This window comes from Crotalus tigris, unplaced genomic scaffold (genome assembly GCF_016545835.1).
Source record: "Crotalus tigris isolate CLP2741 ecotype Arizona unplaced genomic scaffold, ASM1654583v1 scf7180000020795.235405, whole genome shotgun sequence".
In the NCBI taxonomy this organism is placed as follows: Eukaryota; Metazoa; Chordata; class Lepidosauria; order Squamata; family Viperidae; genus Crotalus; species Crotalus tigris.
In genome coordinates this window covers 98513-123931 of record NW_024098185.1, presented here as the reverse complement: position 1 = coordinate 123931, position 25419 = coordinate 98513, and the positions used below count along the sequence as shown (strand labels likewise).

The window sequence follows — 25419 nt, the reverse complement described above, 5'->3', positions numbered from 1 at the left end:
TGACCAGCTGTCTGCAAGAAGTATAAATCCTTCCATTTTCCTATCATCCAGTCAGAACTGAAGAAGCTTTTTGGATGAAAGAAAAAGAAAAGCAAGAAAGTTTAGTTGCCTTGTGAAAAAGCATCTTTGGGATAATTATGATCTGGATGACAGAATCTCCATAAACACTGGGGGAGGATGCTTTCCTTACAGCAGGGGTGTCAAACTTGCAACGTCAGGTGACGTATTGTGATGTATTGTGACTTTTTCCCATTGCCGGCAATGGGGTGGGTGCGGTTTTAGTGTGACGCATCCGGCCTGTGGGCTGGCAGTTTGACACCCCTGACTAACAGGAAAGGGTCATACAATATTTTTTAGTAGACGTGAACAAAAAGCTATGTTTGCCCCAGGGAAAAGGCTAGCACCTAATATTTCTAAATAAAATTCTCTATACCCTGAACATCACTTACATTCCACTTTGTTAAAGGAGAAACTAAAATGAGGACAATAAGGCTGAATCAGACTGCAAGTTTCTTATAAAAATATCTAATTCTTTGAATTATGCAAATAGATATATGAAAAAGTGAAAGCCTCCACAATACCACTGCTAGCTAGACCCACATTAACCCCTAGCTACCCCTGGCGCTATCAGTGAAACTTAAAACAATAAAACAAAAAGACTCCTTAAGCTTTTCAGACCATATTGATACTTAGGCTGAAATTTATTAAGAGCCTCTTACACAAGCTGATATCAACAAGTGAAAAATCAAAAGCCCCTTAAGATACCAAAATCCTTTATATATAAACACTAAATGATCCCCCAAATTGGGGCCCACAGCTATCACACAAAAGAGATATGTAAGATTATCTCACTCCATAGGGCAGTGATGACGAACTTTTTAGAGACTGAGTGCCCAAACTGCAACCCAAAACCCACTTATGCATCGTCAAGTGCTCGGTGGATGTGGCCCATTGGCTGGGTGTGGCCCATTGGCTGGGTGTGGCTGCAGTGGTAACGGCAGACTGGGTGGGACTAAAAAGTTCAATCAATTCCAACTTTGCAAGATCTTTTTTTTCCCCGCAAGAAGTTGAAATTGACTGATTGAACCTTTTTTTTTTGCACATGGCGGAGGCCTAAAGCGAAAAGGTTTTATAAAACCCAGCTGAAGGCCTAGGGCTGGGGTGACGGTGCACGTGCCCACAGAAAGGGCTCTGAGTGCCGCCTCTGGCACCCGTGCCATAGGTTCGCCACCACTGCCATAGGGTAAGGAAATGGCACTTTCTTCTCACCAGACTTGGCTCAGTCCTCCCTCCAAGCAAATTACATTAGCATGCTGTACTAACAAAGCCTAAACTTGTCTATAAATATTTTCAAACTTTGCTTTTCGAAATGTCACCTTCAACCACTGAGCATTTGCATTGCTGTGGAATAAATTATACTTCCACTTCAAGCAGGCATTCTGTGCTTGTTGACCCAGCTCAGAACAGACCAAGAATTTTCTTCTAACAGATGGAAAAACATCGCGGACAGATTTAGAGCTCACCCAGGGGGTATTTTAATGAGGGTTTGGCTCTTATACATTTTTGTCCCCAGTGAGTTTTGCACATCGATCAACCACATCTGCTTATTATATCTCATGCTTTCTCCCCCATTCCATGGATTGGGGTTAAGTTTATCCATTGATGGTTGACAACTATCTATGCAAATTTATGTAGCCCTGCCATGCTCTTAACAAAGATATTGCAACATCCAATTCTGTCTGTGGCAGGGAAAACAATTTCAGATGTAAGATTTTAATGCTGGTGGTGGGCAAAAAAGGGAACAAAAACTGTTCTTCCCTCTAAGAGGAAGTTGTATCAACCTAAATTCTGCTGCCCTCATGCAGTGTCCTTACTCCGCATCTGGAACTGGATTAAGCCTGTTGTTTTTTCATACAATACTACTCCCTCCTTTAGCATTCCATAGGCAGCAACTGGTGACTTTCCTGGCTTAAGATTTTGCTCCTGCCCATAAAAACACCCACCAATTACTATTCAAAATTGTATTTGATTTCTATAACTGCCCATTTCAACAAATGACTCTGGTGACTCTTGATATTCTGCCCATTTTTTTAAATGGCAGGATTATTGACAATGATCTTTGTGTGATAGTAGCAAGAAATCCAGCTACAAAAATCAGCAGAGTCAACTGAAATTGCACTGTGCAGGAGTGGGGACAGTGGCTTTTTTTAGGGCAGAGAAGAAATTCTTCCTGGACAGTTTAAATGTATTTCCTTCTTGTTGAGTGTTGCTGTGCCTCTGGTTGCAGGGATTGTCCTGTTCTCTGGTAAATGAGTTATCAATGAGCCTTGATTTCTGACATGGAATGACTTTCTGCCCATAATCTCTCATTCTGCTCACATTCAAGAAAGCTACCTTTGTTGAGGTGAATCAGGATAAATTGGACATCGTACTAAACCTGGTTTTAGCATTTAAGAAGACAGAGATGTTGATCACCAGCACTTGCCTTTCCTCAGTTGCTTGTAACAGAAGATAGCATGAAAACTACAGAGTAGATTGTATTCTGCAAGCTGTTGGAGGAGCACAATGAGAAGCCACCCTAAAAGTTATGGTCAGTGACAATGCCAGGTGAAGTACCAGCACTTTAAAGATAAGGAGAACTCAATGCAAAATCTTCCAGCTGTACATATTTAAAAGTATTTTTCAGCCCCAGGAATTGCTGGCAGCCTTTGCTTGTTGGGCTTCTATTAGAGCAGCGGTGTCAAACTTGCAACATCATGTGACATGTCGTGACATATCGTGACTTTTTTGCCATTGCTGGCAATAGGGTAGGCGTGGTGAGCCGGCAGTTTGACACCCCTGTATTAGAGGAACCAATGGCATATGTTTCATTGCAGTCAGTTGAAACATCTGGTGGTGTGTATCTTTGCCTCTTAGAAGGACACAAAACACATCTCCATTCCCACTCCACCCTAAAAATAAAAGCAATGACCTGTTGACAAATTCCAAAATTTTATTTTAAGACAGTTCTTGCAAGGAGTTTTCACAGAATAGCACCCATTTTGCATATTCCATACTGCATTGCAAAAAATGTTTTGGCTTTCCAGAAATTCTTGAAAACCAAGTTCTTCTGGAAAGCCAATGGTGATTGATGGCCACCATTTCAGAGTTTAGAACTGATATTTTATTTTAAATGCTTGGCAATAGAGGAGGTAGGGCCAACAGAAATCAGTGTTCATGCTCATGAGCAACATTTGCAAGAAATATCAGACTACACACCCCACAATTGTTCTCAATTATCAAGTCACGAGGAAATAGGGAAGCCTGAATTGGTAATTCAAAATGTTTTGAAACCCAACAAGCAGATTGGGTGGAAACCCTGGGATACCTAGGATCTTGAATTCTTTAGAGCAGACATGTCAAATTCGGGACATCATGTGACATCACGCAACATATCAGGACCGTTTTGCCATTGCCGGCAATGGGGTGGGCACGGCTTCTGTGTGATGCATCTGGCCCGTGGGCCGGCAGTTTGACACCCCTGCTTTAGAGAATGCCAAAATTTCTGCATGCACCCTGAAACATAGAACATCAAAAATAGTATTTGGTTCCAACAACAGTTATATGGAAAAGAAAGAATCCATCATACCTTTTATACCAGCTGTAGAGCCATCCAGGGGAGGGAACAGCCTTAGGAAATTTATCCGCTAACTGAATTGTTCTTTTTTTTATGTTATTCACTAATATAGCAGAATGTCTATCTCCATCCCCGCCCCCTCCCAAGCCTCCCTCACCCACTCAGCAAGAATTTGTAACAAACTCTTGGGAAAAAGTTTATTATTGTAACGATTTCCCAAGTGCAGTGTCCAAAGCTCATTTGTAGGAATGGTAAAAACAAGCATGTACATAAAAAGCAAAAACAAAAACAAAACCCAAAACCATGTCCATTGGAATATAATCTTGTTCTCTTTTGTGAAACTCATATAAGATTACACATTATTTATTAATAGCATTAAACATTTTAAAACTTTAAAACAATTCATAAACCTCTACACATTTGCTTCTGCCTTTCATTTTCATACTTAAAATCAATAAAATTACAGTTCCAATCCATGTACTAGGCGAAAAGACACTATGGAAGCCAGTGTGATTATTTTAGATGCATGCCTGTGGTTATGTCATTACAAAGGATGGGTACTAATGTACCCCCCATGCCTGTTATATCAAACTCCCTGCTTCCCTTGATTTTTGCTTTTTAGCATTCCTTTAATGACAAAGTGGAGAGAAAGCAACTAGGGAGCATGGGAAGGAATATGATTTTCTTTCGGATTCTGATAATTGGATGGTTTATTTTACTAGCCATGTTGGTCATGAGCATTTTAGGAGGGTGCCCATAACATGCTCTCAAAGTTCTAAAGATGTGCACTGCCCCCCCCCCCAAAATCCTGGAAACCTCTAACATACTGTATATTCCAGCGTATAAGACGACTTTTGAGAGCGTTGAAACAGCCTCCGAACTTGGGGGTCGTCTTATACGCCGAGTCGTCTTATATGCCAGAAATAAGGTAGTTTCTGGCGTATAAGACGACTTTCTAGGTGACTCAGCGTCGATCGTCTTATACGCCGGAAATACAGGTAGTTTCCGACATATAAGACGACTTTTTAGGCATGCGACTCGACGTCGATGGTCTTGCGACTCAGCGTTGTCTTGCGACCCGGCGTCGAACTAGGGGGTCGTCTTATACGCCGGGTTGCCCTATACGCCGGAATATACGGTAATAGTTTAACTTTGATATCTGATAAATGCAGGACCTAAAAGCAGGGGTGTCCAACCTTGGCAATTTCTTAAGACCTGAGGACTTCATGGCTGGCTGGGGAATTCTGAGAGTTGAAGTCCACAAGTCTTAACAGTTGAACATCCATGTTCTAAAACAAAGTGCTTTTGAGAACTAGGTGCACAATGACGGGATCTTTAAGATGATAACATCCACTGGCAGCCATGAACTCTGAGGGGCCTTTTGTAGCCACTCTTTCAAACTAAGACAGGTGCTGGGCACCAAAGCAAAATATGGTTGCTTCAGCTTCATCACGTATTGCCCATCCTTAATGTAAAATATATATCTGAAAAGTTATTTATGTCATGTAAATAGTGCTGCTTAGAGTTAACAGTTATGACATCGTGGTTTATTCATCTGCATTGCTCCAAAAAAAAAAAAAAAGAGTTTAAAAAGGAGAAGCTAATCCCATTTTAAAAATAGAGAAATGTGTTATGTATATCAGGTCCATAATCAAATACTGCTAAGAAATGTATTTTTGTCAAGAAAAGTAAAGCTACAGCATTTCCCTGAGACACCTGCAGGAATTAAAAGGAAAATACTGCCAATTAGTTCATTGTGCTTCCTAGTGTGGGGGCATTTTTCCCTACAATTGCTTTCTTGCGTTGCTTAAGAATTTAGCAGGAAACTAGCCAAAGTAACATTATGCTTGGTTTCATAAAACATGGCAAGACAAAATATGACTTTGTGGCTTACCATATGATGCATATCCAGCTAATGAGTTTTGTAAACAATGGCTTAATATGCATTAACATAGTCTATACATTACTTTTTTATACAAACTGAAGGGGCAGGAGAGAAAAGAAAAACAGAGATCCAATTAACAAGCTGCTTTAATACCTTCAAAGTTCTTTTTTTTAAGAAAAAGATAAATTGCATTATATGGAATGCCGAGAAATAGTCAAATATACATTAAAAGCAATTCTTAACAATTCAGAAATAGAAGTCAAATAGGCCAGCCTGGACAACTATTACCACTCTATATCAAATAAACATAGAATTACACAAAAGTAATGATGTGCCCAATTTCACATTAACAACATGTTTTCTTCTAAGAACTCAGTTACAGAACTAAATATTTAAGTTACTAAAATTGAGCTATTATAGACTTCATTTTCATAAAGATGCTATTTTTGCTGTCTGATTTAAAACAGGAGAAGAATTTTATTTACACAAAATTCCAGCCCCCAACATTCATATGTACACAAATTATACAAATTAGAAACTGTTTTGGACATGAAATCATTTAGCAAACATGCTTTATTTGAAAAATGATATCTAAACATTAGGTCTCACCTCAATCATTCCACTTTGTCAGTCTACAATTGAATAGTGAAAGCACTCTTTGCTGATACCAAATAACAAAAATAATTCTAGTTTTTAGTAGCTTTATTGAAGAGACTCTGGAAAATTGGACAACAGTGTTTCCATGTATCACCTGCTAAACCTCAAGCAAAAATATTTTATAAAACAGCTGAATACTACCTCAGCATGCTGTAGAACAGGGGTCCCCAGCCCCCGGTCTGTGGATCGGTACCGGGCCGCAGCAGGCCAGCAACCGGTCCACACGAACAAGCAAAGCCCCATCCGTGGGATGCAGGCAGCACACAAAACCACGCACTCTCCAGTCTGTGGAAAACGCTTTCTCCATGGAACCGGTCCCTGGTGCCCAAAAGGTTGGGGACCTCTGCTGTAGAAAGTTATTAAAATGGAGAGTTTTGGAAATATGTGATATATAGTAGTCTTGACTTACGACCACAATTTGGATAGGAATAAATTGAGCAGTGGTAATTAAACAAGATGTTTTGCTCAATGACTATAATCCTGACTGTAGTCATTAAGTAATTGTGCAGGTTGTTAAGCGGAGTCCCAGGTAAGGAGCACCAGGTGCCTCAGGAGGAAGGAAGAGACCCAGAAAGGCTCCAGTCAGAAGCTGAAAATCCTCCTTGCCAAAATCCAAGCAAGATTTGCATGAGACACTCATGCACAGCACTGGGTTTCCCCCATCCACCTATGGCATCCCACACTTCTTTCCTTACTAATTTGACTCTTCATTCTCTGCTTGGATTTCAGCTCCCTCTCGTCTCTGGAGGCTGGCTGAAAGGAGTTCAGCTCCCCTCTGCACATGAAAGGGAAATCTTTCAACAAGGTAGAAGAATGGAGCCGAAATCTTCAGGATTTTAGCTCCATTTCTGCATCTGCTGAAGGGGTTCAGCTTCCCTTGGGAGGCAGCTCTTTTAGACCTCTCCCAGAGATGAGAGGGAATCCTCTTGGCAAGTGGCAGCAGCTTGCAAACCTTCCCTGCTGGCTTCCCCATTGACCTTCTAGAAAAGCTGGCAGAGAAAATTGCAAATGTCCATCATATAATCGCAAGGCACTTGGCAATAACCTGGTCATAAATATGAACAGTTTGTCAAGCACCCAGATCAGGATCACATGACTATGGTGGTGGTGGTGCAATGTATGCAAAGGCCAGAAGTGCTTTATGGGCTGCAAAGCACCCTTTCCAAGGTCATTGTAATTCTGGACTGTCATTAAATGACAGTTCTAAGTCAAGGGCAACCTGTAAGGTAATGAACTGAGAAGCATAGGAAATTCAGGAAGTTTTCTTCCTATTGTTTAGGGAACACTTGGTCATGATCTCTTGGCTGGAACATCAAAGAAGTAGAAGTTATTATTTTAATATTTATTTCATTCATTTTTATTACTACAGTAACACTTGAATTAGGGCTAAATTTATCATAATTAGGGTTAAATTTATCACAAAATTATGTCTTTGCCATATAGCTGTCAAATTTTGGGGTTAGTGCAATGGGAAGAATACTAGCTAAAAAAATACTTACTCCCTGCTTTAGTGGAAGTTAACATTCATTACTTCATTACGTTCATTCATGGAATTCCCATCTTTTTCTACTTATGTCAGATATCTGCAGCAATAACAATGATCTATAGGAAACGTAAGAATAATAAAAGACAACCTAATGTTCTTGTCCCTCAAAATCTATCTGTAAGATAAATATAGAGGGGTGGAACATTTAATAGTAATTTATTCTTAAATATGAAGATTATTTTGTTCACAGTTCAGTTTTTACAATAAACATAATAAAAATAAAACAGCAGTTGAAATATGTGAAGAGCCACCAAAAAACAGCTTTGGCAACACTTCATCTTTTCCTGTATGATATCTAAGCAAAGTTCCATACCTTGCCTAATTTTTTGTATTTTATTAAAGTGTTTTTAGATATGACCTGGTGGCATTTTGACTCACTGTCCATTTCTACAGCTGTCAACATATAACCTACATAGGCTAAACCAAACAAGAGTTAAGTAACACAATGGAAAGTTGATGTCATCTTTTCCATTCATAAAATATAGTTAATACCTCTTGTACATAGCACTTTATTAGCCCAGGTAGCTTTCTCATTTAAGACTCCTCACGTCGATCAGAGATTCCATTCCTCAATCGGTTATGCCTTTCCACAGAAAGCCGCTGAAGATCCTTCCTAATGTCTGGATAATCTTCTAGATCTTCATATAATGAACGAACAATGTCTAACTCCCTGTAGTTTCCTGGTTGCACTAATGTGCGGATAACTTGCAGACATCTTTCCTTTAGAGTGAATACTATGGAGAGAAGAATGGACTTTTAATGCTTGGCTGAAGATATTCAAAATTAATGTGAAACAAGCTTAAATATCAAATATACATATTAGTTATCAAAACAAAAGTCATGACCCTCCATGATAAATTAGTCTAAAAAAAGGGAAACAGCAACAATTATAGATACTGCTTAAGAAACTATTTATCTACTTCCTCAATTTCATTCTCTTTATTCAGGTATATAATTTTAAACGTAAATATTGTAGGAAACACCCAAAACATATGGCATATCAGATAGTGAGGCAATTATTTATAGAGCATTATAATGTTACAGAAACACCTTACAGGTATTTTCCCCACGTTATTATTTTTCAGTGCCTTTGAGTCAGCACTGACTCCTGGTATCTGCCTGGACATATCCATGCAATTTTCTTGGCTAAATTTCAGAACTGGTTTGCCTTTGCTTTCTTCCTAGGGTTGAGAATGAGTGACTGCCCCAAAATAATCCTAGCTGGCTTTGTGCTTAAGATGGGACTAGAAAACACAGCCTCTTGGTTTCTAGCCTGGTACCCTAAAAACTAAACTGGCTCTCCTACCGTAACTATAATAAAGCACTTTAAATAATATTGTATTTAGCTGCTCACAGGATTGAAGATTTGCTTGTGATATAACAATTCACCAAAATAATTTGATTATATGATAAAGTTTATTTGTAAATTGTTCATTCTGTGTTAAAAGAGAGTTAAAGTGCATTATATTTGTTTATCTACATAGTTGGTTAATGTTAGTTAGATTATGATTATTATATTGGTTACCCTGTATTCAGCTCTGGGAAGTGGGGTAGGGAGGTGGGTTTGGGGTATATTTTGTAATTTTTGTAAAACTTTTCAATAAATTTTTTTTTACCAAAATAAACGAAAGAAAGATTTGTTAGAAGAAATGTTGGACTTCTACCAATTTCAGATTCTCACTCTCAGATTTTTATCTAATAGCTCTGTGACAAGAAATAGCATCTGAATTGAAACAGATTATTAATGAATCAAATATTCTAAGGCAGGGATCCCCAATCTGAGTCTGCGGCTTGGACCTGGTCCGTGGCCCACTAGGAACTGGGCTACGCAAGCAGCAGGTGAGTGCACGAAGCTCCATTCACGCAAGTGGCAGGTGCATGTGCAAAACCATCCTCTTCCCCCCTCCCACTGCTGCCACCGCTGTGCTGGTCTGCGGAGCTGGAAAGGTTGGGGACCATTGCCTTAAGAATATTGGACTGAGCCAAAAGGATTTTCTAGAGGCTTGCCTTGCCTTGACCACCTGAGTCATAACAGTTTGTTCTTATGCAGAAATGTATATGTTGTAAAAATGTGAAACCTGTAAAAAAAAGTAAGCATATATGTGCTTTTGCAAGCAGACACTGCTTTGCTTTTTGCTGAGAACTTGATAGATTTGCAGTGAATTTTCAAGATTGTAAAAAAAGGTAAAGATTCTCTTTAGTTCTGAAGATAATTTATTGAAAATCAAGACAGTTGTGACTGAGAGAGAAAACAGACTGAATAATTGCTAGTTATATATGAATGTGAATAATTTGAGCAACTTGATGAATTTGTGTCAGTAAAATGTTTTATTAAAGCAGGAAACATAGATGGACAAATTTTAAGGCGTCTAAGTGCTGACAGGTAGGTAATGGGCAGTATGTGGTATCTTGAAATAATGGATATTTGTTGAAAAAAATGAAAAAGCTATGTGTAAAAGGATAGTTCTGACCACTTTGTTATATGGAAGTGAAAGCTGAGTATGTCAGGAGAAACATAAAATTTGAATGAAGTGGGAATGAGATGCTTAAGAACTGTAACTATATTCTTGTAAAACAAGAAAAGATGGAGTGAAAATGAATGCTGAATGTTTATTGAATCCAAAGTAGCACACTGGGGTGATTTTGTCATATAGAGAGAATAAAGAAGGACTGAACAAGAAATACATGAAGGAAGAAGGAAAGAGATGAGGGGAAAAGGAAGACTAAAAAAATTTGGTGCAGTTGATGTGAATCTCAAAATGAGAGACATCAGAAATTCAGAGAATTTCAGGAGTTGCTTATTTCAGACAAAAAGAAGAGAACCAAATTGCTATTTAGCAATTGTATTTTTTTTATCATACAATAGAATAAAACTACCGGTATACTGTAATCTTATTTGAGATATTCACTGGTAACTTTACCTGGCAATGTAACATTTGCAAATATGGGTTGTCCATTTGTATTGCGAGTAGCTACGAACAGCTCCATCTGGTTGACAAGGAGACTATCACCTGACCTGGCATCTCTGAACAACCAAAGATGTTCTAGAAAAAAAAAATAAAGTTTGCGAGCAAGTTGTATACAAATATTGAAAAGTCACATATTTTTGTAGATACAAAGATTGCTGGAAGGGAATGTCTGTAATTTATTGGATTTAGTAAAATCCACAAAGATTAAGACTTTTATGGAATGGGAGACAATTACCAATATAAGAGGATTGTCAGAACCAGAGTGACACACAAGTAACTATGCAGATACAGTTGATATTTGTGATTGTGTTCTTTTGAGTCACCTTGACTCCTGGTGACTACCTAGACAAATCCCTGTAGTTTTCTTGGCAGCATTTTCAGAAGTGGCTTGCCCCGCCTTCTTTATACGGCTGTGTTTTGTTTGGCAGCTAATTTGACTATTATCCATTATTACCCCAGGGTTTATTTCTTTAATTTCCTAGATTCAAGAGCCCTGGTGGCACAGTGGTTAGAATGCAGTACTGCAGGTTACTTCTGCTGACTGCCACTGCCAGCAATTTGGCAGTTTGAGTCTCACTGGTTCAAAGTTGACTAGGCCTTCCGTCCTTCTGAGGTCAGTAAAATGGGGATCCAGATTGTTGAGGGCAACATGCTGACTCTATAAACCGCTTAAAGAAGGCTATAAAGCACTGTGAAGTGCTATATAAGTCTAATTGCTATTGCTATCTTTCCATTTTTGATAAAATACTGCATGCTATTTTTGTTTTTATGCCGTGTTGGTTATTATTTTTGCTGGTTTTGATGCTGCAAGTAGTCCTGCCAATTTTTATATTTATACTGAAATACAAGAAGATACATATGAGCACACCTTTATAATGAAAATATTTTCCAGAATCAGTCCATTGAAAATGCATTCATAAGGCTTTCCTGCTTACCCTAGTGCAGGAATAGCCACTGTTTCTTGGGCTCAGAAATGTGCCCTGGCATTGTCAATTTGTCCTGTCAATTTGCCCTGGCAACTACAAATGAAACTTTGCATTTGTATTGTTTTCCTGACTTTTTTTTTTTAAAAAAAAGCTGAAATTGCCTAGAGCTCTGCCAGCTTCTCCTAAAAGGAGAAACATCTACTCAAAAATAGACTGGGGGGGCGGGAAGTAGCATTTTCTTCACAACACAGGTGGGAAAGATTTTTTTAAAAAAGGGAAATCGACCAGGTCAGGGCTATAGCCACCATGTTCAGTATCATTGAAAAAGCTGAAGGCTACTTTTTCTAAGCTTTTCAGCAGAGAGAAACACATTTCCTCGCCCGGCGCTTTTATGTGCAGTCTGAAATCAACCGAAAGGCCAGCTTGTTTAACAAGACCTTCCTGTTTAAAGGCTAACCCTGCAGACCTCATCACCTCGGCATCACCCCACGGCTTTGTGCAGCCCGTTGCCTCAGGCAGAGAATCGGGCATCTCCGTCTTCCCCCAGCGGCTCCGGGGAAGTGAAAGACTTCCCCAATAAACATTTTGCAACGTTAACCCTTTGCAAGGTATTACAGCCCGACAGCTGAAAGGCGTCGATCCGCACGTCGCGCCACGTCCGTTAAACCCACCGCAAAGCGTTTAAACCCGCAGCGCGCCCTTCGCAAACTACCCACCCAGGTAGCTGTACATCCGGCGGCCGGTACCCGGTTTCAGGGTGGGATAGGGGCGCGGTTTCCCGTCGAAGTCCAGCCAGACGGGGCTCACCAAGCGGGGGGTGCGGTTGCAGAAAATAACTTGGCAAGGCTCCCGCGTGTTTACCGAGCACAGACGCCGAGCAGCGTCCTTCCGTTCTCGCTCCTCCTCCTCCTCCTCCCCAGGTCTCTGCGGCATCCTGAGCGCCTCGGGTCCGATCGAGGGGGACCTCCCGCCACCTAAATCGGGGAAGACTTATGCGCGCAGATGCCCGGGCACGTAAGCAGCCATTATTTTGTGGAGAAACAACCCCCGCCACTCCACGCATGCGCACTCTCGGCAGCCATTGTTTTGCGGAAATCGCGTGCCTTAGACGCGAAGGCCCCGTAAACGCTTGCGCAGTTCGGTTATTCTGGAGGGTTATGTTGTACGGTGGTGTTCTTTTTAGGGAAAAAAAACCCCACATATGACCAGCGTATAGCTCAGGGGTAGGCAACCTTGGCTCATTTGACTCGTGGACTTCTACTCCCAGAATTCCTGAGCCAATATGGAATTCTGGGAGTTGAAATCCACCAGTCATAAAAGAGCCAAGGTTGCCTAACCTGGTATAGCTGCTTTGCAACAATTACTTGAAAGATACATTATAATCCTATAGTAAAATGGTTATTAGTAAGGGAATATCATTTAGCTGAGATTTGGATTAATAAATTGTGGGAAGCAATGATGAAATAATAGAGAATTAAAAAAAAAATTCCAGCACTTGTTATAAACTATCTGGTTAGTTCCAAAAAGTATTTTAATTCACATTTTTAAAGTGCTCTGAAAATTACTATTTACTTATTACTATAGTCTACTCTGATGAAAATAATTTCATTATTATTTTGTGTTTTCCAGGTGAGTTACAAAAGTGCATAAAACATGTTTAACAACTCATAATAAAATAAAAATATTAATCTTGATGCCAGATACAGAGTTAATGACTCTGCCAAATGGTGCGTAATCCCAATATTAAAAAATGAGAAATGCTGGCTCAGGAATTCTGGGAGTTGATGTCCACGAGTCATAAAAGAACTAAGGTTGCCTACCCCTGGTCTAGGTTGTATGGCAGAGTAAAATTGGTATTTTCCCTTCTTTTTCAAATAAAGCCAAAGCTATAATATAAGTAACTGAAGTGAGGAGCGTCAAAAGTAGCTTTCAGGGCTTCCGGTTCTGGGTCGTGGCAGTGCAGTCGAGCGAAGGGAGTCGTCCCTTTGCCAGCTGAGTTTCCTCTGTCGGTAGAGAGGGTCGAAAAGTCGCTCTGGAGGAGCGACCACCGTTGAGGAGGCTTCTCAGATGGTTGCAGAGGGGTGTCGTTGTCCTCTGTACTCCGAATATCTTCTTTGGGCCGACAGAGTAAAGATCGGCCAGTAAAATGGTCAATCATTTAGCTGTGCCGACCGTAAGCCACAAGATCACCTAAGCAAACAGACCCACCACTTTTTTTTACCTCTATTTTCTTTCTTTTTCCTGTGAAAAGCCTTTTTCTTTGGAATTATTTCCCTTTTTGAAGAAGCGGCGTTTTAAATGGGGGAAGAGAAGCTTAAAATTGATTTTTGTTTTAATGGTTGATTTTATTTTTGGAGATCGGGGAGCCTCAAGAAAGTTTTTTATAGAGATTTAACATGTTACATACTTGGAGAATATTGTTTTCTTTTATTTTTTATGGTGTCCAGGAAAACTGAATATTTGATTAACTTTGATTATTTTCTGGGGGATATTTTCAGGTGAAACTACTTATTATACTTGTTACTTTCTTCGCTTGGAATTTGTCTTTGGCTTTCATTTAGTACAAAGGAGGAAACCTGTTTAGAACTTACGTATAAGTATATTTTGGACAAAATTCTGGAAAATACGAAGAAGATAATTGCTTGCACAAAGGAGATTTCTTTACATCGACAAGGTAAAGCACAAGGATTAAATGAAACAGCAGTTTATGTTCAAGAGACTTATTCTCAGTTCACTGAGATGGAGGAAGCAAATTCACAGTCAGACTATTAATTGATATTGGAAAAAAGACTTGATATTAATGAACAAATGACTTATAATAAAGAATTGAAGATTTTACCTCAGAAGGACAAGCTGACTTGCAGACACCATTTGATTCTCTGATAGAGAAAAAACTGTTGGAAGAAAAGCAAAACCTGACTAAAGAGGAAGATACTAAAAAAATGATTTCAACTAAACCTTATGCAATCTTTAAAAAGATGGGAAATGATGTTCTGCCACAAGCTATTTAGAATAGCTCCAACCCTTATATTAACCTAATAAAATGTACAATGGGAATCTCCCTTTTGGTGTGTACAATGTGGCAGGCGATAATGGGAGAGCTATTTGTGGAAATAGAGGCTCGACTATGGAAACCTATTTACAATAGAAAGAAACACAGAATAAGATATAAATATAAAATTTGAGATTATAATTATGAGTGGTAAAGGTTTTATAGTGACTCGGATTGGTTTGGATTTGGAATTTGTCAAAAGGGAGACCATTATGAAATGATTTAGAACTTAATATTGAAATTCAGCAAGAATAAGTTCTTCTTTTTTTCCTTTTTTTTTTTTTAAGAATGATAGATTATTTTTTTCTCTTGGTTTATCCATGTCTTTTTCTCTTTGGTATAATTTTTTTTTCTTTTCTTCTTTGCTTTTTCTTTTTCCTTTTCTTTTTTTACATGTTCTTAATATTAGAGATGATATAATGAGAAAAAGATTGAAATACTGGAAGAGATGGAATTAATAATTAGAGAATTATTGAAAAAGAAAAGAATATAAGTGAGAAATATAAGAATTTAGCTTTGGAATTAATATTTTAAAATAAGAGAATATTTGGGGCACCTGAATAGTAAATAAATATGCTAGTTTAAGATTAAATATTTGAAAAAATAAAGCGTAAAACAGGATCTTTGGGATAGATAATGAATTTTTGTAAACTTTTATTAATGAAATTTACATGCAGCAATATATTTAATGAAAATTTGTTTTGAAGTAGTATCAATGAGATTTTAATAATTTAGAGAGCGTTTATATTTAAGCGTTTTAGATGTAGCGATATATTAATGAATTGATTTTAGAAATACATTAATCTGATTATAATATCTTAAATAAATGGAGAGTTTTAGTTTAAGTTTATGTGAAAAATTATAGGTTTGTATAGAATAGATATTGGGCTGTTAATTTTTTTTATTGATTAATGGAACTTACGTTTAGATACATTAATGAATTTATTTGAGAAATGTATTAATTTGATTATAATATCCTATATAGATAGAGAGGGAAATTTTAAGAAATATTGTGTATATATTTACAATGTTATTGTTTTTAATGGATCACCATATCTCCACGTTGGTTCTCAAGCCTTGGTGTAAAATGGAAAACTAATAAAAAATTGTTATAAATATAAAAAATAGCTTTCAGTACAAAATGAGCTTTTTCATGTAATTGCAGAAGAGGGCCAGTCAGTAACAACTTCTGATGTCACTTCTTTCGCTTTAACCATCTTTTCCTTCTTTTATGGCCCAAGTGTAAAACTCGAATGTATCACATAATGTATGACATATCGTGACTTTTTTGCCTTTGAGCTGGGGTGGGCGTGGGCTGCACATGACACATTTGGCCCAGGGGCCGCCAGTTTGACACCTGTTTTACGCCATGCACTGTTATTGTCCTTGCTAATGGTTAAGAATAAACATTTAATATTGCATGGATTGTGTAATATAAAGTTATGACAATGTGAACTTGCCCAACAACGATATAGTGTTTTAATAATGGTTAAAAGTTGATAGCAACTGGAATATGCAGCGTTAAATTATGATGGAGGAGGGAGAGCCATTTCTCCTGCCTTGAGCTCCCGGAGGAAAGGTACCGTAGGATATAAGTCCATTTCTTTAAAAAAAAAAAAGCTTATGTCTTTCCAGAGAAAATTTATCATGGGGCTGAGGAAAGCTGAACAAAATAAGGAACTTTTCAAGGTTTTTTATTCTCAAGCTGTGTATTCTTGAAACATTTTATAATTCAAGAAAATTCTTAACTGAAAATTTAACATCAAGGAAGTGAATTGGATGAGTTTACTTTCAGAAACGTTTAACTTAAGCTCACATCAAAAAACCTCATTCCTTTTACAGTGTTGAGATAACCATTTACAAGGAAATTCTTTACCTTGCTTACGTAAACAGGAGCCCCTTTTTACAACACTGAAGGCTGTATAATATTAAGAGCCACCTTGTTGAGTATGAAGCATAATACTATATGAACATGCACTCAAGGCAACCTTTTAGCATGTGCCTGTGACATTGGAATCCCAGATTCAACCCACTTTTAGTTACGGAAGCTCCCTGAGTGCAGTGGAGAAGCTCCAGATGCCACTGACTGCCAGTCCAGGCTATCTCTTAAGGTTTTTCTTCAGGGGGCAAAAGAAAATAATAAATAATATTTATTATTATACAATAAATATAATAATAAGTATCTAAATGTACAGCAAAACTCATGCTATAAGCACATTAGCAGTTAGGGTTTAGCTCTTATGTTTTCAGTTAATTTTAGATCCTAAAAGTATTTTCTTTGCTACCTACCTCTAATAAAGTGGTGCCTCAATACTGCTTAAAAGACATGCTCCTTACCTTAATCTTTTTAGAAGGAACAAGATAGTTCAAAATTTATACTACCGTAGCTGTACTTTCTATAGGAAATGCCAGGAATACTCTTTATAGTATTCAAAACTAAGAAGAAGGATTAGGTTTAAAGTTACACGTATTAAGCTATTGAGATATCACTAATTAAGAAGTGCCCAATCATATCTGGTTTCAAAATTCTTCACTTGCAAAAGATATTTAATTAGGTAAGTTCTTCATTTATAAAAGGTTGATTACAATAGAGCAGAGCAAGAATCAAAATTGATTCTACGTCTCCTTTTCTCAAGAAAGCTTCATTAGAATATATTTATTGTTCAAGAATTTATTTAATATTTAAGAGACTGAATATACAGGCTTTAAACTCTGTTATAAACTAAAAGAAATTAATGTAATTGTAAATATGAATAACAGGTTTCTGATTTTCTCTGAATTATGGTGTTAATTATGAATAAGTAAATCTAAAATATGAACAAGTAAACCTAAATAAACTGCCTTACAAGAAGCTGCTTGTTGATTTGATATGTATGGAAAAGAAAGGACAAGTAATCCTTGTAAAAACTTTATTATATACAGGAAAAAAATATCAACATCTAATATGAGATGCAAAGAAAGCTTTGCAAGAGTATGGAATAACAAACTGATGGTAAGATGTATATTTATTGTATAGATCTTGTTAATTTGGACCATGTTTGAGAATCCTTACAAGTTACTGTCATTCAGCTACTAAGTACATTCTTTAGTTATTATTTTCAGGTTAAAATTAACTGATAAATATTCTCATGTATCCTGCAAGTTCCAATCAACAATACATATAAAGTTTATTACTGCATTTTTTTAGCCTGAAATTTGAACAATGACAAAAGAAAAGTATAAAGATTCATACAACATCTTCTCAGCTAGAGCTATAACAAGCATATGACAGAAAACAAACAATTTAATTCTTACACTGAGACAGCAGATAAGGAAACAACACTAATGAAATCACAGTGAACTTTATTGTTCCTATTTTGGGCAATAAAGTTTGTAAAACTACTAACTTTATTGCCTCTATTTTAGATGCCAAACAAAATAAAATGGAACCAATTGTCCAGTGGCAAAATATTATACACCTTCTTACCTAAAGATACTCTAAACTGAACAATATTAAAACAATCTTCTAACACTATATTTTGAAATATCTCTTCTGAAACTATTAGCCTTTTCACCAAATTGGTAGCTTCCCTTATGAATATGAAAGGATTTGCACTTAAATTGACACAGTAACTGTCATTTTCAGGCTGACAGTAAAACTGCAAGGTTTATCAACTTACTACAATTTCCTATTTAAGTGCCTTCAAGAGCTTCAAGTTGGATTTGGCACAGTATGTTTACTCAGTAGTTCATTTTGCTGAACCCACTTAATTCTGAAGCACCCACCAATTTGGAATCTCAAGTAAAGCTATTGGATTATGGAAGAGTGCTAGGCCTGCCTAAAATGTTACCAATATGATCTTCTCTGCTCAATTATTTCTGAAGTGCGTTTCAAGAGATATACAGCAGCACAGAGGCCTCCAACATTCACCCATATTGTATGAGACTTTTCCCACAGGTGCCCCATTTTTGACAACGCCTGAAATACAAAACAATTCAAAATTTAGCAAAGGTTAGCAAATCAACTTCATTTGGTAAATAAATGCCTAAAGGCAAAGTCTTATTGCAATTCTGAGCTGAAATTTCCATTATTTTCGCTAAATAGATATATAACAGGAAAGTAGTTAAGAAGTTAAAAAGCCTGCTTCTGTTTCTTTTAGGAATCTAATTTTGAGGCACATTTTCAAAATCCAGAATTATACAGATTATAATTTTCTAAGGAAAAAAGGAGGGGGGAATGGAAAAGGAATGTAATATTGGCATTCTTTGAAGATGCCTTTTAATAGGTATACAAAGACATTCATTAGTGGATAACCTGCATAAAATTGTGTTATTCTTTTCATCTCTAGAGCCCACCAGTGTCCTTTTTTTGACTAAATTAGTAACACAAGATTTACAGCTATTACAGGGAGATATCTTAACTTGGGTAATGCATACTGAAAAAAGAAATGGGAAGAATTATAATTAAAGAAATATAATTGGAGGTGTTTTTTAAGTTCCCCTTGAAAAAATTATCCAACTTACAGTTCCTCGCATACAAACTGCAATTTATCCTGGGCAAGATAAATATGACCTCTTATTTACCTTTACTAATGTAGAATTTGCCTTGTTCCCAGAATGTTGATAGACAAGACACCAAAAATTATTGCAATATAACAATAGCATTTAAGTTTATATACTTCCCTAGCACTCTCTGGGAGGTTTACAATATAAACACTATTTGCATATTGCTCTCAACAATTTGGATCTTCATTTTACCAACTTTGGAAGGATGGAAGGTGAGTCAATCCTGAATCCCATCAGGATCGAACTCCAGACTATGGGCAGAATTTGCCTGCAATACTGCATTTAATCACTGCACTACCAGGACTAACCTATGCCCTATGTATGCTCTAATATATCCTATGTAAAGATTGCTTTGAAGATAACATACTATTACCATAGGTTAGCAATCTATGCCTACCTTGGCAAAGCATTTCCTATCTTCAGTCAACAGTACAGCTCTCCCAGTCCTTGGCCTACAAATTCGGGCCATCTCCATAAGGCTAGATGGGTAGAGATTCCAGTTCTTCTTCTTGGACCCCATCCTACAGTGAAATTGATTATCAATAGAAAGTGAGTAACTTTAGAAGTGTTCACATCCTTAATTTTTTCTCCATATTAATAGTTGTCCAACAGTGATATATCACAAAACTTGTAACAATTTAAATTAGAATGAGAAACTATAAGAAGCCAGGAAGTTGTACTATTTCTCCAGTTTTTATTCACTTAAACTAATTATGATATAAACAATCACTTTCATGCTATAACATATTTCTAAAGTAATGGGCTAAACTTCCAATGATTTTTAATCATGTACAGCCAGTCTCAAGTTAGAAGAAAATAAAAAACTTAAATAAACATTAAACTATTTTTAATTAGTATTTTAAACAATGAGTACAAGTAGTCCTTGACTTATGGCTGGTTGTTTAATGACTGAAGTTCCAATAGACTCCCTCAAAAGTTACTTAGGACCAGATTTTGAAGAAGCAATCCTCCCCCCCAGTCATATGATCGCACTGTGGGTGCATGGCAACAGGCTCAATTGTAGCATCACACAGACAAGAGACTGAAATTTTCAATGTTTTTTGCTGATGTTTACTTTCGTTTTTTGGCAAAAAAAACCAAACAAACCATGTACCATACTCGAATTACAATCACTTGACAATGGGATACTGCAAATAGCTGGAACTAGGAGACCTGTCATAAATACCCCTAATTCAGTATTGTAGTAACTTTGATGGTTGCTGAAGGAGTGTACACTGAGGACTACCTGTACTTTAAACATGCATTATCAAACAAATATATGAAGGAAGAGTGAATGAGTGAAAGACAAAGAAGATAAAGATGAAAAAGGTGCAGTTTAATAGTTTTAACTTTCTTTCAAAATTATTTCTTATAAATTTTTTAAGGTTCGTCATACAGTCTACCAGATATTCAGACTGGATTTGGCAATTTTTATCCACGTATTATGTCCTCCCAAAGACCTGGAACAGGCAGGTGATGAGGTTTAATAATGTCAAAGGTATTTTGTAAGCTGTTCTGAGTAACCTGTCAATAGCTGTTGCAATTGACTGATGGTGAATTTGTCAATGCTGATGGTGTTTGAGGGGTGCTGCAATTGTTTTGGGATTGCACCCAAGATGCCTATTGGTGCTATCTTTGCTTTCTTTTGCTATAGTTATTCTATTTCTATTTGCAGGTCTTTGCATTTTCTTATCTTCTCCAGTTCTTTCTCTTCTCTTCTGCTGTCTCCACATACTCAAAGCCTATTATCCAGACTTTTTGTCTTTTTTTTATCGCCAATTATTAATAATAATGATAGTCGTTTCTTAGCTCAAAGGAGAACATGATATAAACTAGATAAATATAATAATTTCTATAAATTGCATGTACTTTGCCTAATCACTGTATTACCTAATTAGTAGATGACATTCTGAAGTATTTCTGATACACAAGTCCATACAATAGACAGTAATTTTTTGCTCCAAAGGCTATTTTTGCATCTTACAATATTGGTCAGAATCAACATATTTCTTATCAGTAGGGCAGTGGAAGAAATTAAAGAAACATGTATCTCTTATATTTGGACAGTAATTCATTCGTCAGTAATTACCACAACCCTGAAGAAAGAAGAGAATCATCCAAATATATGGATCTTTACCTTTTTCCAAATGGCAGATCTGTTACAATGACATCCACAGAGCTGGACCTCAGGGGGAGATTGCAGCTATCCCATTGGATGCTATCTATGGGTATTCCTGTAGAAGTGCTGTTATAAATTAGAAATTCCCATCAGCAGTAAATTATTTCAAGGATAAAGAATTGCTCAGATCCACACATCCACAATTATGAACTGATACTTTCTATTATTTGGATGTTTGAAAAAACAAATATGAGATTATACTACTTTTTTATTAATTCTTACCTTTCTTTACTTTGAATTTGCTTCAATAATGAGGAGATATTATTTGCTGTTTTCTTCACAGCCTGTAAATGGTTATCCCCAGCAATATGATAACAATTTGGCCACACAGTAACCCCCTGTGAATGAGAAACATCTGAAAACTATTTTTGAAAAACCAATATATATAATATATTTTCATAACAAAAATTGAGACTAATGTTTAGTTCACTACTATCTAGAGCACTCACTTCAGAGATGCCCTGGAAAGGAAGGGATTTGCTAGCAACAATTCATTTGTACTGTTGGGAGGCAGGGTTTCTAACAGACAGCCGATCGTTGAGCAAACTGCTTCTCTGCCTACTCTAAATTGCCAGAAGCATTTCCTTGCTGTGTACATGAAATCTGCCCATAATTCAATAATATATATTTAATATAAACCTAACTGGTTAGATTTCTTGCATTTTTGAGATCTAGAGTTTCTTCTGTATATTCCTGACTTTTTGGCTATACAGTATCATCCTTAAGTAAGGATGGCAATTTGGGCTGGAATTTCCACTGCTAAGTGATACACTTGTAAAGCGTGATGTCATGTGACCACATTGCTTAGCTATGGCAATCCTGGAAATCCTAGTTGCCATTGTTAACTGAATCCCACTGGTGTTAGTCAAGGACCCACTTCAATCCAAACTACCCTTGGCTTGGTCCCTCCAATCCCTGATCCTGGGTAAGATAACAGATTGCCTTCTCTTCAACTCCCCACACTGGCCTTGTCTCTCCATTTCTTCCCTATTGACTGCCTTGCACCTGGCGCCTTTTGCCATCCTGCTGTTCCTGGTGGCCCTGTTATCTTGTGCTTGCTAGCCCTGCCAGCCTTGCCATCCCCAGCTGAACCTTTGCCATCTTTTTCCTGTGCTGGCTGATGAGGTGTGCCCTGCCTGGCCTTTTGTGAGGCAGCTGCTGGCTGCGCCAGGCCTCCTTCCCGAGGCTGCACTCACTCCTCGCCCAAATTGCCTGCAGCCTTCTTGCAAGGTTTCAGAACCCTAGAAAGCCTTGCAGAGTCAGCAGGCTGGCTGAGCCAGCAGAATGCAGGGCGGCCAAAAGGGTAGAGATGGGGCAGGGAGGTAGACAGGCGAGGGGACTTGAAGCACTAATGTGGCTGTAAGGATGGGCAGTCTGCCAAGTGCCTGGATTTTTTGATTACATGACTGTGGGAGAGCTGCAACAACTATAATTTCAGAGATGGTTAAACTACCATTTGTTCAGGGGTAGCACAATTTCTAATGACTATCAGTAATATAATCAGCTCAGAGCAACCTGTTCTTTTGGTCTTCCATCCTCTATCTGCTGCCTCCCCTCAGTCAAGCAGTACAAAAACTTTTCCAAATTCAACTACAGAGTGCTATTGAAGTACTGCAGTTACTGAAGAGTTTAGGCAAGCCATAGGCTCGACAACTCTGCAACAATTCTGTAAGGATTCTAATAAGACACCAAAGAAACATGCACCATTTCTTGTACATGTAGTACAGTAGTGATTTAACTTATATATCCAAAGCTCAGACAAAATCTAAGATGTGCAGATCTCCCCCCTATCAGTAAGTTTAAAATGGTTATATACACCCTCCCCCCATTTTATAATAAGCCATATTTCAGAAGACTTACTGCTATGACAACATACTAGAGTCACTCTGCATGCTGATAAGATTAATATGATGTACTAATCTCAACTTCAAGGCCAGAAACTGAAGTTGCCAATAGATATTCATATTTACTCAGAAATAAAGAAGGCCCAATATGCTTGAGGACAGGGAAGCAAGGAGAGAGCAGTACCTCTATTGGTATAGCACCGGTCCCGCACATAGGATCAATTATTACATCGGCTGGCTGTGGATCACACAATCTAAACAAAACCAGGATAAAAAGAAGCAGAGTATAGTATTAAGACACAAAGGAAATTCTAACTGACCACATCATGGAGTGTGTGAAGAGCAAAATAACAAAACAAGCAAACAAAAACCGAAAGCAAAAAGCTGGCATACATACAAATGTAATATTATTAGTTTTTTTCATTCCCCTCTTCCACCACATCAATGGTGGACACCATCAAGAACATTTACATACAGTGCCATCCTGCAAGTGTGCAATTTGAAGAAAAGGCCTTCCAAATGATCCTAAGACCAATTGCATTCAATAGCTTCCTAGCCTTTTAACTTAGCCAGTGCAATCAGTCTCATGATCATTCAGAAGACTTCCAAATCATATGATTTGAAGAAAACACATCCTGAATGATCACAAGAATGGAGCCCACTTGTTGGATGGTGTGCGGTGGCTTCGTTGGGAAGGCCATGCCTCTCATTGGCTGAGCACACTTGTCAGCATCTTCAGAACAACACAAAGATAAGTGAACCTAGGCATGGTGGGGCAGAAAGAGGGCTTGGGCCTCCCGGTCTGTGACAGGTTTTCATTTGCTATTGGGGGCTAGGCCTCCCAGTGCTTCTGCACTCCAAGGCACTCTGCGCTCCAGATAAAGACCAATACAATCAATTAACATCTGCAACTTGGAGAGTCAGGATTGTGGTCATTGAGCAAAGTGGCCACTTGAGCACCTCACTTAACAACCATTTTACTTAGTAACTGTAATTCTGGTCCCAATTGTGGTCATGTTGAGGACTACCCACATTCAGATCCAAAGTAGAAAAGGTGCAGCATCATGAAAATAATTTCTTAGAAGTGGATAAGGTTGCAATCATCTTGTTGCACTATGTTGGTACCTCCGTAACTCAAATATATATTTTCTAGAACTATTCAGTTACTGTGTGAGTTAAGGAAAATGTATAGCTGCTTAAAGGAGGAATCAACAGGGGCAGCAGCGTGCTTTCACTTTCTGAAGTGTCTTTTCCACTTCACATCTGAATAGCTTCACATCCATAACAATTTGAAAATTTGGACAGCTCACTGTGTATTCCTATAAAAAATATTAACATATCAGCAAAAACTAAAAATTACAATGAAACATGCCAGAAGGATATCTTGCAAATTGATTTAAGGAACTTTAAAATAATGTATACTGAATCAAAACCTCCTTATTTCATTCATATATGCTGTACTGTATGGCAACCAAAATGATCCACCCATATTAGTGAAAAGATTACAATATCTGGAATTCTCCATCTTGGAAAAAAGTTATTACATGATTAAGGAGCCATGGTGGCACAGTGGTTAGAATGCAGTATTGCAGGCTAACTTTTCCTACTGCCAGCAGTCCAATCCTGACCAGCTCAAGGTTGACTCAGGTTTCCATCCTTCTGACATTGGTAAAATGAAGACTCAGATTGTTGGGGGCAATATGCTGACTCTGTAAACTATTTAGAAAGGGCTGTAAAGCACTGTGAAGCAAATGTAAGTCCAAGTGCTATTGCTGTTGCTACTAATGTACAGTATATAAAATCATGCATGGTATGGAGAAAGTGGAGTTCTCCCGCTCTCAAAACACTATGACTACTAATCGTATAATGGACCTGATTGGAAGTAAATTTAGAAAAGGCAATAAAAAGCAGCTCTTCTCATACAACATGATTAAACTGTGGAATTCACTCTCAGAAGATATGGTAATAACCTGGAGGTTTGGATGGCTTTAACTGAATACAGTTATGGAGAACACATCTATCAGGGGTTATTAGTCTTGACAGCCAAGTATTATCACTGGACATGGGCAGAGATTCCATTTGAAGGAGAACAATGGCAGAAGGGTATTATTCACCTCCTGCTTTTAGCCATACAGACATCTGGTTGGTCTCTTAAGAAGCAAAAAGCTGGACTAAGATAGAATTTGCCTTGATCTGGCAA

General features: G+C 37.7%; 2 protein-coding genes and 1 long non-coding RNA gene across 4 annotated transcripts in view; 1 reads left to right on the top strand and 2 right to left on the bottom strand.

Moving 5' to 3' along the window:
• Window positions 1–5629: 5629 nt before the first annotated feature.
• Window positions 5630–14084, bottom strand: VHL (von Hippel-Lindau tumor suppressor). 2 transcript variants are annotated; one of them, XM_039368451.1, is made up of 3 exons: window positions 12461–14084; window positions 10626–10748; window positions 5630–8438 (listed from the first exon to the last, which is right to left on the bottom strand). In XM_039368451.1, the coding sequence occupies exons 1-3, from the start codon at window positions 12912–12914 to the stop codon at window positions 8239–8241; spliced, it is 777 nt and encodes a 258-aa protein (XP_039224385.1). In that variant the 5' UTR covers window positions 12915–14084; the 3' UTR covers window positions 5630–8238. The 2 variants fall into 2 exon arrangements, with proteins under 2 accessions (XP_039224385.1, XP_039224387.1); XM_039368453.1 differs by having other exon boundaries at window positions 12316–12568.
• LOC120319519 lies at window positions 11321–15776 on the top strand. The gene is made up of 3 exons (XR_005559782.1): window positions 11321–12319; window positions 12520–12613; window positions 14098–15776. It is a non-coding gene; the product is annotated as an uncharacterized LOC120319519 (long non-coding RNA).
• Window positions 14951–25419, bottom strand: part of THUMPD3 (THUMP domain containing 3) — a 23665-nt gene continuing 13196 nt past the window's right edge. The window contains exons 6-10 of the mRNA XM_039368450.1: window positions 23404–23473; window positions 21598–21713; window positions 21334–21441; window positions 19594–19717; window positions 14951–18609 (exon numbers count right to left, since the gene is read on the bottom strand). Of these exons, the coding sequence (XP_039224384.1) occupies window positions 18478–18609; window positions 19594–19717; window positions 21334–21441; window positions 21598–21713; window positions 23404–23473 (550 nt within the window). The 3' untranslated portion in view covers window positions 14951–18477. The remainder of the gene's footprint in view (window positions 18610–19593; window positions 19718–21333; window positions 21442–21597; window positions 21714–23403; window positions 23474–25419) is intronic.